Here is a 13,608-nt window from a genome sequence, read left to right on the forward strand (position 1 = left end):
ACACTAGACAAAATACACGAATCCCCCGAAATACGCTCGCTGCCGCTCCGATGCGTCGGTCAGCACGCGTCCCGAGCAAATCTTCATCAGTGTCGAACAAAGGATGCTGACCGTGAACGCGCCCGATCAAATTTCTCGCTTTTATTCGCTTAGCGAATTACCAAAGTGACGTATATTCGCGATATACTTTGATGGAGCTATTACTCCTTTATCTGCATGTTACAGGGAACAGATGAATATACCGTTCGTAAACAGAATGGTTTCTTTATTTCGGAGGCTAGTGATACAAAGGATAATTCTACCAATGCTTGGAAAATGAAACATTGGTTTGTTGAGTTAATAGATGGATTCGAAGCGTATTATACGTCTTGAAATTGAGTGAAGGGTTTCAGTAAAAGGAGTTCTATAATTATTTGGTTCATTCAAAATACACGCTGGAGCATCATCTCCGAGGCTGATTGTTCGCAAAGCTATATTTATAATATTGGCAAGTTTCGAAATTAGGTTAGCTTAACAATAGAATAAAATTCGTTTGTTGCAACAGTAGACGACGATTGGATAGCATTGAAACTGCACGTAAAGTAATTTTTATCCTATACGGTTACTTATAAAGTTACTAGATAGCATTATTCTTTCATTTCACCCTATGTTCATTTTACGTCCATTTCAAATTCCCTAGCTATTCAGCAAAGCAAACAGTTTTGAAACTCATTTATCAAAACCCTTTCACTGTTCTTAAGACACAGAGAAAACACATATTTTGTTATTTTATCAAACAATAAGCTACTAAAGCAAATATCAACGATTTAGTTTCATAAGGCGAAGAAGATTTGCAAAACGCGATTGCTTGGAGGAACCTTCGCGAATTCACCTCGCGAGACAAGATTCATAGCGTGGCATGAAACAGGACTAAATTGCTAGCAATTAATATCAGATGCACGCGAGGAAGCTCCTTTGATCGACAATGCTTCCGAGATGATCACTGACGCGTTCGGCATTCGGGGGAGGGAGAGGGTGAAACACGAGGAATAGGATGGTTAGAGGGTTGGCAGGGTTGTCACCCACCGGGGGCTCTCTTGATAATTCAGCTGTCACGGATATACCGGATTGTTTGGCATGGCGGTGCAAGTAAATCTGATTCAATCTTTTTTTCTTCTTTTCCACTCTTTTTTTCGACACTGAAAAATTGCTCACGATGGGGAAAACGCTACTCGAGTGCAAGAAGACAGTTTAACGAAACAATTCCCTTAAATAATTCCTTTTCCATTGTAATTTTCTATGTTTCGAAATACTTGGAGAAAAAAAGGAAAAAAAAGCAAAACGACTAAAGACAAATATTTGTAAACTGAAGTGTGATAATATTTGACAACTATTGTAATATATAAATCGCTATAAAAAATATGTCCTTTTTCTTTTTTAATAATCCATGTAATATTTGAAGAACAATTTAGAACTTTGATAATTTTATCGTAACAGATCGATACGAAAGGGGAGATTGCCGAAAGTTATGCAACGAACGATTTTCCTATGGTATTTTACTATTTTGCCCCATCGTGAAGCTTCGTCGGAAAAAATGGACCACGTAAACAAAACTCTTCGGCGGAACCATCGTCCGTGTGTGATCAGACACGTTACGCTTCTCGAATGGTACGATGTGCTTCTCTCACGTTTTTTTTTTTTTTTTTGCATGTATATATAACACATACTGCACATATGTGTATACATATATTCTTCGGGCTTTTTTTACGTGAAACACATCGTTAACGTACCGTACGGGTAAACAAAAACAATGTCCCTTCTGAATGAAATCAATGATCTGCGCAGTTCTCGTGGATGATAAAAACGAGGAAAGTAACAGCCGCGTAATATGTCAAACGCATTCGAAAAATGTAAAAGGCCAGAAACTATGACACGCAGCTATGCTATACGTTTCTTTTTTTTCTGTTTGTTCTTTTCTTTTCTTTTTCATTAGTTAAACGGTACGTGTAGGTATCGACGACTATCGAACGAGCCAGACGTTGTTATGATTGAAAATTAATCTTTCCTAGATTTTTCCATTTTATCCCGTTGGATACTCGAAAGGGAATAATTGTATGTTTCCTGCAGCATCTAGTTTTGAAGATCGAAGAAATTCGTTACTATTGAATAAAACATTCCGAACGATTATTTATATTTTTCAATTTCTAAAGATGTGGATGTATCTTTTTTTAAGAATATTTTTAATATTTCAAGGATAAATTAAACCCTATATTTAACATGGAAATAGATTTCACTAGTTTCTAGTAATTACAAAGACAAACGTTCTATTCTCTGACAACTTCAAATGTACACTTCAACTTTCAAATATTTCCACTAATTAACTCCGATTGCAAAATTCTCAATTATCAAAAGCTTAAAAGTCTGTGACACATTCAAACCTTCCCTTTCATGTCCCTTCTTGCTTGTCACCGATATAATTAATACAATTTTTCTATTGAACCAGTTAATGAAAGAGAATTTTCTTAGAAACTGAAGAAAAATTCAATGCACTTGATGTCATATCAACGACTCGCTCGTTCTTCTAAACGCAATTATATCCTGTTAGACGTCGTAAAAATAAAGTATATATAACTAAGCGTTCCTCTATAAATATTAGAATGATTGACTGAATGTAGAACCGTGTGAGAAGAAGTGGTCGATCTTACCTTTCGGTGTACTCGTTCATATGAGCGTAGCTTTGTACGCTGTTCTCCTCAACGAGGAATTTCACGCGCTGGTAAAAGGACGCGGTCACGCTGGGCGGTTGTTTGCGGAGAAGGACGTCCACGGGATTATTACTAGTAAGGCACATGATATGCTCTGCGCAAGCTGCGTGCGAGCAACACTCGCTGTCAGAACAGTCCATCATGCCATCTAAGAAACATTACTTCTTATATCAAACGTTCATATATTATGATATTAAGAAATTATCGTTTAATTTTAATTTTGGATAAAACTCGATTTTTATTGAAATTCTTCAGGTAATTTTAGCTTTGTTAGAGCTGTTTAGAAAGTTCGTAATTTTATTGGAATTCTGTAGGAATTTTGGAATCACCTTAGAAGTTTTTGGAACTTTAGGAATTTGTAACATATCAAAAGAACGTGTATTTAATTTTACTACAGTCTTTGAATCTTCCGTCAAAATTTAAAAAATTTCTTAATCTTTAGGGCAATAGGAAAAAAATTAGATATTACTGTAATAGAAAATATTTGAATAGCTTTAAGGCTGTTCCACACTGAGATGCCTATATTTTCTTTAAATATTTGCCTTCGTTTTTTTAGATTAGACCAAAATAGGTGAAATAGCAAAGCAATAGAAAAAGTATGTATCATGAAAAATTACAGGATTACAATTGCTTCGGTATAATAATCTTCTGTTCCTCTTATTACCATTTCTTTCTACTTATAATATTTATACACTCACCCTGATCGTTGTCAATAAAGTCATTACATTCCATTTCGAGTCGTATGCTGCAATCCCTTCCCGCCCAGCCGGTTGAACATCCGCAACTGTATTCGCCATCTTGCAGAGTGCACAGTCCGTGGCGACTGCATCCGTTTTCGCATCCAGCTGTCAAGGGAACGGCGTGAATGTTTTAATTGAACGATCGGAGCTAATTGAAAATCGATACTAGTCCCGTGTTGGGAGAATAAACGATACATGTGATTCCATGAAAGAATATATCTCGAAATAACTTTTCGATAGGAACAATTCTTGTATAGTTTTAATTAACATTTGGTTGATATAACGTTACAATATAAATTACTTGAATCAAATATAGTTTTGATCGATCAAATTCCTAACAATATCCTATAGTATATACATACATATATAGTTGTATAACGTAGTAAGTGAAATTTTAGGTAATTAAAAAATACATAAATAATTATATAAAAATAAGTGAAATAACAGTAGTGGGATAACACCTATTTGTTATGTGAAAATCACTTCTACTTGTAAGTATAAATTATTATCAAACGATAGTTTCTTACTGCTGTGTCTGACAAAGTATCGACCTCCTCTACTTAAGTCTCTTTGTACCTAGATCTACGTTGTTTTACTCTTATACAATCTATCTTCAGAATGATATTATTTCTCGAATCCACTGCCCTAATTACGAGTAACATCGGAAACAATCAATAACGATAATATAACAGCAATAATAGTAATAAAAATAACGAAGTAATGACATTGAATATCCGGAGTCTTTGATCCGCGATTACATCAACGTTTCACAATTACCATTTCATGGGGACAAATGGAAAGATCATGAATTTAAACGGCGTCACCGGCGATGCCATTAATATTTTACTTACGCAACGTGCAATGTCGCCCGTTCCATCCCTGACTGCAAACGCAAGTTCCATTCTTGCACTGGCCATGTTCCGCACAGCGTGCATCGCACGGTTTTTGATCGCACTTGGTTCCAGTCCAATCGTCGTTGCACCTAAAAATCACATACTTTTCAGGTACTCAAACTTCAAACCTCTTTTTTTCCTGCAGTCTATTGTTACTTTAATTTACGTTGTGTTAACGTTTTCCAATTTAATATTAACACCAATTTTTAGATCCCATCATATCCAACTATTTATCCAATTTTTAATCTTCTTCCTCAGAGACAAGTGAAAATCGGCTTTTGAAGACTTAACATACAATTCAAGACCAATGCTCCGAAGGCGTCTTGCACAATTTCTGAAGAAAAATGCGCTCAGCTTTATCGTCCAAATGCAAAATTGATTTCCTTCGCGCGGAACCCTTCAGGAAAGCGGGAAAAAGACACGGATTCCGGCAAGTTCCGAACTCGTCCTGCCGCGGTGGGAACTTTTTGCGCTTACGGACGCTCTTTCACGGGACAAGAGAGGAGAGGGAGACGAGAAAGGCGTCAACTTTAGAATATGAGAAAGGAGATCTTCTTACGTGTCCTTGATTCTGACAAAGGAACGTCGGGAAGGTAGGGTGGTCCTTCGAGTAGTGATAAGTTGGCGGCCACCCCTAAGATAGAGCCTTTTTCTCGCAATTTTTCACCTCCTTAGCCTCGACTTTCCTGCCTCCGATCTCGTCGGCAATTTACTCATTTTTAGCTTCTACGCTCTAGCGCCACCTCCTCTCCTTGTCCCTGCTTAGGATTCCAACACTTCGCGATTTTTCTCCCCTTTTTTTTTTTCTCTCTTAACCGTTGCTAACTTGTCGTGATAAACTCGGTCGAAGAATCTTTGAATGTCTTCCAGGTATATTTTAAGTGAAGAGTAGATGGATCTGAATTAATCAGACTGTTGTGAAAGTTGGCGTTTCGTGGAACAGGATTCCGAAGACGGGGATGTTGGAGTAAAGAAAATAGCTCAATCGGAGGAAGAAAGAAATATTGGAATCTCGATTAAGGTCCTATGTAAAAAAAATAAAATAACGGAGCAAGTTGCTAAAATTCTGTTGTATAAATTAATGAACGAAGGATCAGCAACGTTTATAATATTCGTTTCCCATGCAAACAGAAATATTAACTCACGTAAACTCATTCAAAATTCTATTTCTAAGAATTGGAAATTACCTAGGAATGGTTTCAATATGAACCCTCTAACCCTCGCAAAATTCCTCTTGCCAAATACCCGAAAAGTTACACGATATGTAACCGAAATCGCGATAAAATAAATCTTGCTGACTTAACCCACACAGCGAGGAACGAGGTTAAAGAGCAAAGGCCAGAAGGATACGCATCACTTTTCCTACTGAATACGGAAACGCGTCCAGGTAACCCAATTCAAATTCGCGAAGGACCCATAAAGGACGACAGGGAAACATGTGGTAGTAGTGTAGCGCTATACAACGTGTACTGACTTGCAAAGACCCTGCTCGCAGGTTCCGTGTGGTCCGCAATCGAGGCCACAGCTTGGTTGTGAACAATCTACACCGGTCCAGTGTCCCTCGCAGACGCAACTTCCGGATTCGAGGTCGTACGTGCCGTGGTCAGAGCAACGAGGCAGACATTGGTACACCTGCTGGTCGACCTGGTTACACCTTTCACCCTGCCAACCTGCTTTGCAATAGCATTTGCCAGCAACGCAGGCGCCGTGACCACTGCAGTTTGGATCCGAACAATCAGCTGTAATTTATTGTTAATTACATTTATTTTACATTGTAAGTTATATTTGCTATATTAATTTATGTTTACTAGTAAACCTTGCCGTTCTCATCGGGTCTATATGATCCGAAATAGATTTAAATTTTAGTAATATATTTTAATATATTACTAATATTAAAATAATTAAATTACAATTAAATATATCTTAATATATATTTTAAAAATATAGGTCGTTTGTATTAATCGTACAATATTTAACAAGTTTACTGCCATCACTTTCTGATAATTAAAGTTAAGATCACATACAACTTTCTATCGTATATATTCAAAAAGCTCAGGTAAAATTTGCTCAACTCGATCAACTTTGAGCGTCCAACGGTGGTTGTGACTTTATCTAAACAACTATTTACACCTGAGCGGTGAAACTAAAATTCTTGAAGCTAACCCAACAATATACCAACAAATACTTCCTTGCCGAATCAAGCGTATTATTAACAAACTTCATCGCATCGAACTGGTATATATGACAACCATCTCGAATTTTCTGCAATGACCTCTTGCTGGTATGAATACACTTAACATTGTTTTCAAGAACACGAAGCATCTTCCGGTCTGTCGACGGTGATTGCGCCCTGGGCACCGACGAATGGACCAACTTTTTAAATTATGGCATCGGGACAATTGCATTATTCCCGCGGATCCCAGCTGCCCCGGGGAAATTATGAAACTTAATTCCGAAGCGTCCTGGTGACGCGATGCACGCTGCCATTCGCGTCGTATGGGACCGGTTATACGCGATCTCTCAGTATTTGCCGACTGCATATATTGGTATGTTTACCGTTACGATATATTGGTATTTTTATACAGAGTGAAGCAATAAGGAAACAAATTATTCTTAGAAAAATCACATTAGCCTTTTCTTTTCCTTTTTCTTTTTTAATAAGAAGATGTATAGCAATAGAACAACAGAACACAGATGTATAGAATAGAAGAACAGTTTTTTTTTCATTTTGCTTATGAAGTTTCGTTGAAATGAAGATATCAACAAGAATGCATTTTATCATGTTTTTGGGTGGTACTATAGGAAGCGAAGAGTAGAATGATGATAATAATCATGTAGTAAACGTTAATTACGCCTTTTTGTGGAGCTATAAAAGCTACATGGTACTCCGTGAAATGTAATTAACAACGCTGAAGTACACGATAAAAGCGACTTCTATGTGAAGTGATAATCGACATTATTGCAGAGGACCAATGTAATTGTGTGTAAAGAGACTCGCGTTAAAATTACGCGACACGTACTCTTTCTACCTATTGAGGCTCCAGTTTGGAGGGTAAAACTAATCTACAAAGTTCGACCAGTTTTGGAAACTGTTATTAATATGAACGCTTAAAATATTCAAACTTCGTTAATGACATATACCAGAAAAAGCCACGAGTGTGTCATACAGTTGCCATTGATAACATCGTGAAATAATTAAAAGCATTAATGAGCGATTCAAAATAAAAAGCAAAATAAAAAGTTTCATTTGTGAGAACAAAGTTATCGGGCAATCTCTATGTTATAAAATTACACTGGAAATGTTACGATTTCGAATGCTACAGATTCTTTGGTCTGTGTCCGAGACACAAATTCTAGTAACCTAATCATCGAACAAATGCATTCTGCATCGCGGTACCAACGCGAGATCTTAATATGAAACGAATATATCCCATCGTTTGTTGAAGAATTATAGAGAAAGAAGCATTATGACGAAATCGTAAGGGTGTCAGAGACAAAGCGTCTCTTTTCCCGCGAATAATTTCTCCATTCGTTCCAACAACGTCATTTTTCCATTCCCGCTTCCGCGGAATGGGTCTAACAAAGAACACTTTCAAGACGTTTAACTTAAATTTTATTCCTTCCTGAGATATATCATTAAATGGAAAGATGCGTATGATTTACAAGTAGCAAAGCGTAATTGTAATTGTAAACTGTATTTCTAATTTCAACTCTGATGGATTGAAAATCATAGTGGTGTAAATGATATTAGTTATAAAAAATGAGATATTATATACGATGATATACGTATCTGGCTTTGTTCACGTGCTTCGACTTTTAAAAGTATTTCATTATCGTTCATAACCTGAAAAAATATAATTAACATCTTGTAACAATAAATACAGAATACTGCTGTTATAATAACAATAGACTTTGCAGCCCTTCAATTGTCTCTAACAGTTCTATTTTAATAATAATTTCACTGTTTATTTGTTTAAAGTCTCTCTTAAAATACAGAAGATCTTTTTGTTCGTTAAAACGAGAACAAGGTTAGAATATAAAAATTTGTAGACCGTAGTAAGATTAATGGGATCGTAACGTTAAACGTCTCTACAATGTTCCTTTTGGACACAGTTACACTAAATCAAAAACAATAGCAAGATGCTCGTCGAAAGGATTAAAACGACCATTAAATACGACGAAACTAATCGCCCGGTTGAATTGCCGCAATGGTTGACCCATATGTAAATTCAACGAGAGAACGTGCATTAATTATAGGTTATACACAGAGGCATACGGTATACGCTCGCCTGGCGGATGAGGGAACGTGCATTACTAATACCTTGAATCTGTCCGGATAGTGGTGTACGGTAGAGGGCAGGACGTACGGTTGAATTATGGGGAAATTAATGGCGGTGTGACAAATATGAAGAAACAACATCCGACGCAGAAATAGACGAGAGGTAAACGTTCGTCGGAGAGGCATTCGCGTTTCCGCTGCTCATTTTTAACGCTAAAATATGGCGCGATGTTGTGCGCATGCTCGTACACATTCTGCCCATAATGTCGCCGTTAATGAACTCAAAAGTTGGATCATCTGTCCCGTTTTAAGGCCACATTTACATTCCATGTTTCGCGGTATTTCTTTTCTTTTCTTTTTTTTTTTTGTTTCACATCTATTACACAAAGATGCTTTTAAACGAAACAAACTCAAGCTTTGCACAGATTTAAATCCTGAGATAGGTGTAATACAGTGACAGTATCATTAAATTGAAAAATGTATTACTAACTATGCGCTAGTCAAAAAAGGCCTACTCATCTAATAAACTAATTACAATAAATCTTTTCGTTGACGAATCTTTTGCTTCTCTTCTTTTCTTTTTTTTTTTTTGACAATGTCAATCTTGTCTTATCAGTGTCGTTATCAATGTCAATCTTAATCCGGATCACATAGACGTGCACCCTGCGTTCCAGGGTGCTCGCAGCTAGGTGAAAGTAAGTTCTGCACGGTTTTATCGCCAAGAACGTTGGTAATTCGAGGGTGAGCGAGAAGCCGATTAAACAATCGGTCTTAAGGGGTCGTTACTAGACGTCGAACGCAGACTTGGATCGTTCGCCTAACTGAACTCCACTGCTCTCCGTGCTTCGCTTATATACTCCGTATTTCGCCTTACCCTCGTATACCTTTTCTCTTCTTTTTTTACGCGACTAAGATCATTAGCATTTTTATTAGGCCATTCCATTATGAAATTAGAGTATTTTTTATGATGCTTAAATTTGTATTTAAATTTTTGTACTTGGCTTCTCGTATTTTTTAGCACTATCATTAAAATTGTTAAAAAATTCTTAAATTATTTGGTTTCGTGCGAAGATCATGTTGCTAACAACCTTTCTCTCAATTTGTTGCAAACATTTTTCACGTTTCAGTCGATAACAGAAGCAGCGCGTACTTTAAAATTATTTGTTGACTCCAATCTGAGCTTTAATACGCTTTAAATTGTGTTAAAGTAACTACTAAGTATCTATAATAGCCAGAGATGTTTTTAACTTACGTTCGTCGCAGAAGGAGCCTTTCCATCCAGGATTACAAACACACGATCCTCTGACGCACTGTCCGTGTTGATTGCAATCAGGAACTTGGCAGTCTCCTAATGGTATATCGCATTCGGCACCTTTCCAGCCGTCTTCGCAATGGCACATACCACCACCATATTGTCCATGAGACGAGCACAGCACCGGGCACACGCTCTTACTGCAATCGGCCCCCTGAAATTTTCATCGATTCTTCTATTATCTTCCATTCTCTCTCTTCTCCCATAAATATGATCGACGAGCGAGTTTAGCGACACCATTTCGCGATCTAATCGCTTCGATCGCTGTGTAATTCTTTTCGAATCGCTACGTGAAGGAGGTTGATGGACAAATTGAATCGTTCGAGGTGATTTCCTACGACTATGTGCAAGATTTGTGACAGTGGATCTAGGGAATTGCGGTATTGGATGGCATAAAGACTGTTATTCTTTAGAATTATTGTCGATATTATGTTGAGACTAAAATACGATGATTATGTACGATCGTGAATTCTCATTTTTGCGATTTTCGAACCAGTGCTTGTAGATTTTTTCTTTTTTGATTTTCTAAAAACTAGTAATTAACGAGATAATTGCGACTAAGAAATTTACGTTGAAATGTTTTCCATGTTACCTATAAAATAATTAATCCCTAGCCGGAACCATACGTGTTCTTTTTAAATGTTCTGCTTATATACACATTGGTAGATAAACAGCAATTTATTACGTGTATTAATCTTACAGTTCGCAGTTCCGTAATCAATTAACGTAACATTAATGTAAGTGTGGTTATATATTTATCCAGCTGAAGCGTATATTCTACCTGTCCACTTGATCTCGATTAAAGTGACCTCACCTTGCCTGTTATATAACAGGTATTCACCTCATCAGTTGAGGCTAACAGGGGAGCGGCACAACGTACAGGTCAATGATTCGACACAAATTTAGCACACAGTACACATAATATAATATACAAGCATCGAACGTACTGAAACATACCATTAAAAAGATGGAATATGAAGTAAAAATTATTGAAAAAATAAAAAGCTTTTAATTCTTTATCTATTTCCCTTCTTTTCTTTCAATTAAAACTAGACTTTTTCATGTATTTCATTAATTTCACCACCCTAAAAGTTCCTAACCTTCTTAACCTCGCGGCAGTCTACGAAGAAACCTAAGGATACACACCTGATAGCCATCGATGCAGTCACACTTTCCAAGATAACAGGATCCTCTTCCAGAACAGTCGTTGGGGCAGGTAGTCGATACACCCTCGGCTTCTGTCACGACCAGGGTGACCTTGTATGGCTGCAACTCGTCGTTATACACCGAAAGGAACCAACGTCCGGTATCCAGATACTGTAGCAGGCTAACGTTCACCATCATCGGCTCTACGATCGTTCTTTTGATCAGTACATGTTGGTACGACCGATTGTCGCTAGATCGCGCTTCAGTCGCAGCTGTTTTCATGAAACTGACAGCCTCTGAGCTAGTGTCTCGTTTCAGCCTATGATCCACTCTGCCACCTTTCACGAATTCTACGAAATCGTATTGCGTGACACTCGGGGCGACGTTTCGTCTTCCGTAGACGGCGAAGTTCGCGCCCCAGGGTAGAGTAAGGTTCAGTCGGATGAAGGCGGGCTGCTTGTTCCGGAACTCGGTGTTCCAGAAATGGTAAGGCGAGATCACAGCCGAGTGAGCCACGTTGTACGCCTGCAGCTCGAGCACCGCCGGCCATTGCTGTGCTGATTGCTGAATCTGAGGGTCACTCTGTTGGTCCCCGGCACTGTCCGAAGCACTCGAGTGCTCTGCCGTGCTCGTCGGCAGCGACTCTGCGTAGTAGTAGCAATTCGATTACGTTCTGCGTTCTTATTAAGCGTAATTCTACGTATTTTAGAGTAAAAGTATCTTAAAGTTTCCTTTTTATATGAACGCGAAAATATAAAGATATTATTTGCATAGCGAAGATACGAAAAATATTCGACGAATGAGAGTACAGAATATTCTTTCGAAAATGTATAATAATTGAATAACTGCGTGATCGAGTTCGCATCTTCAAGTAGAAATTCTTTTATAAAGATTAAAAAGTTCAATTCGAGGAAAATATGGGTATTCTGTTTTGATGGTGTCTTCAACGACTTTAACGGTCAAAGCGGAAACGTCTGTCGCGCTATTTAGTCTCCTAGTCTCGCGACAAATGTTCCAGTAGCATAACTCGACGAACGTAGCTACACATCAGAACCGATATTATTCTCAGTGTGGCCATTGTATGGTTATATACGAGACGGCCGATATCAGGCCGGGGAAGCCATTCGAACGTAGCAGACGCCTCCCAAAAGCAATTACCGCGAGACGTCGTATGCCGGAGTATTTACATCATGCATAGTGGATGCAAATTGATACCGCTCGATATTTACCTTCGGTGGGTATTTGCGTTGATATCGGGTCGTGAACGTGCGCGTTCTCATGAGTGACAGCCTTCACGTCTTGGACCACTACGCATTTCGTGCTGTCTATCGGCCGCATGGAGCTCACTGCTGAAAAGAAAACAGAGTTTCCCCTTTAACATCAAACACTGCTCGTCACACAGGAGATATATCGATAACACATATGGAGGATCAGTTCTGTTTTAGAGTAAACAGATTTTTTTTCTACTTGATCATGTTTTCACAGCGTTTGAATTTTCAAAATAGCTTTGAGATATATTGTACTATAGAGCAACACACGGCAAAGTGGAATGGAACATGAAAACTTTGTTTCCACAGATCGCGTGATTTTAAAAAGCATATCGACTAATCGAACCACTTTTTGTTTTACGCGAAGACGTCAAAGTTATTTTACTCGTTTAAAGGTAGATTTATATTTGTATTTTCACATATCCGTAAAACATGAATTTTCCTTTAATTTTGCTCACGCGTCATTTCTACGAAAACCTAAGGGAACCAAAGAATTCTAACCGGAAGATGTTCTACCGAATCGTTGCGTTCGAGAGGAATATAAAAATCCTATTATTCTAGAAAAGCAATTCCAGAATATATATACATATTGCTATTTTATATATATATATACATAGAGTAAAATAAGAACGCAACCGTTTTATGTTTTACATTTATCCATTTAAACGCAAGCTGCTTCCGCGCCAATCGGAAGATACGAGCCATAGATTCGTCATTTCGCTGGAGAACACTCGATCTTGGAAAGAATGGTGCACTCGCGAGAATTTCCACGTTCCTAGACCACCGCGATATTACATCGTAAGAAAGTTTACGGTGCCATCGTCGGCCAGCTTTCTTTATAAACATACACAGAGGCACTCACGTACACCGTACGCTTCGTTCATACAACAAAAGCGCACGCAATCAGCTTGTTATATTCTTAATGTAGGTGGCCGCCACTTCAGACAAAATACCACCGTAACGCGACTCTTTTATTGCGCCAGGAATCAGGAACAGGGCTTTGGTGGAATGTCCCGTGGCGTCCTAATGGCTTCATAAATTCGAATAATCGCTTTCGAATTACGATGGGACACTAGATTTCCACGGCCCGACTACCCTTGGTAACTTTTCAAGGCGGCGCGGCGAGCCGAACGACAAAGGCCGCGCCTCTGTTTCTGCGTTTAATACCCGCCATTGGTAATTGGTCCAGTTCCCTGTTTGCCAATAAAAATCTACGTTCTTTCTAC

The 13,608-nt window shown here is 38.2% G+C and overlaps 1 protein-coding gene across 9 annotated transcripts in view; it reads right to left on the minus strand.

Moving 5' to 3' along the window:
* Positions 1 to 13,608, minus strand: part of LOC122568532 (teneurin-a) — a 699,158-nt gene that overhangs the window by 21,254 nt on the left and 664,296 nt on the right. For all 9 annotated transcript variants that reach the window (XM_043728382.1, XM_043728381.1, XM_043728380.1 and 6 more), the window contains 7 exons: positions 12,344 to 12,463; positions 11,115 to 11,758; positions 9,909 to 10,122; positions 5,852 to 6,116; positions 4,336 to 4,466; positions 3,443 to 3,589; positions 2,685 to 2,892 (listed from right to left, as the gene is read on the minus strand). In XM_043728382.1, the coding sequence (XP_043584317.1) occupies positions 2,685 to 2,892; positions 3,443 to 3,589; positions 4,336 to 4,466; positions 5,852 to 6,116; positions 9,909 to 10,122; positions 11,115 to 11,758; positions 12,344 to 12,463 (1,729 nt within the window). The remainder of the gene's footprint in view (positions 1 to 2,684; positions 2,893 to 3,442; positions 3,590 to 4,335; positions 4,467 to 5,851; positions 6,117 to 9,908; positions 10,123 to 11,114; positions 11,759 to 12,343; positions 12,464 to 13,608) is intronic.

The sequence above is a fragment of the Bombus pyrosoma genome, linkage group LG6, assembly GCF_014825855.1.
Source record: "Bombus pyrosoma isolate SC7728 linkage group LG6, ASM1482585v1, whole genome shotgun sequence".
Lineage (NCBI taxonomy): Eukaryota > Metazoa > Arthropoda > Insecta > Hymenoptera > Apidae > Bombus > Bombus pyrosoma.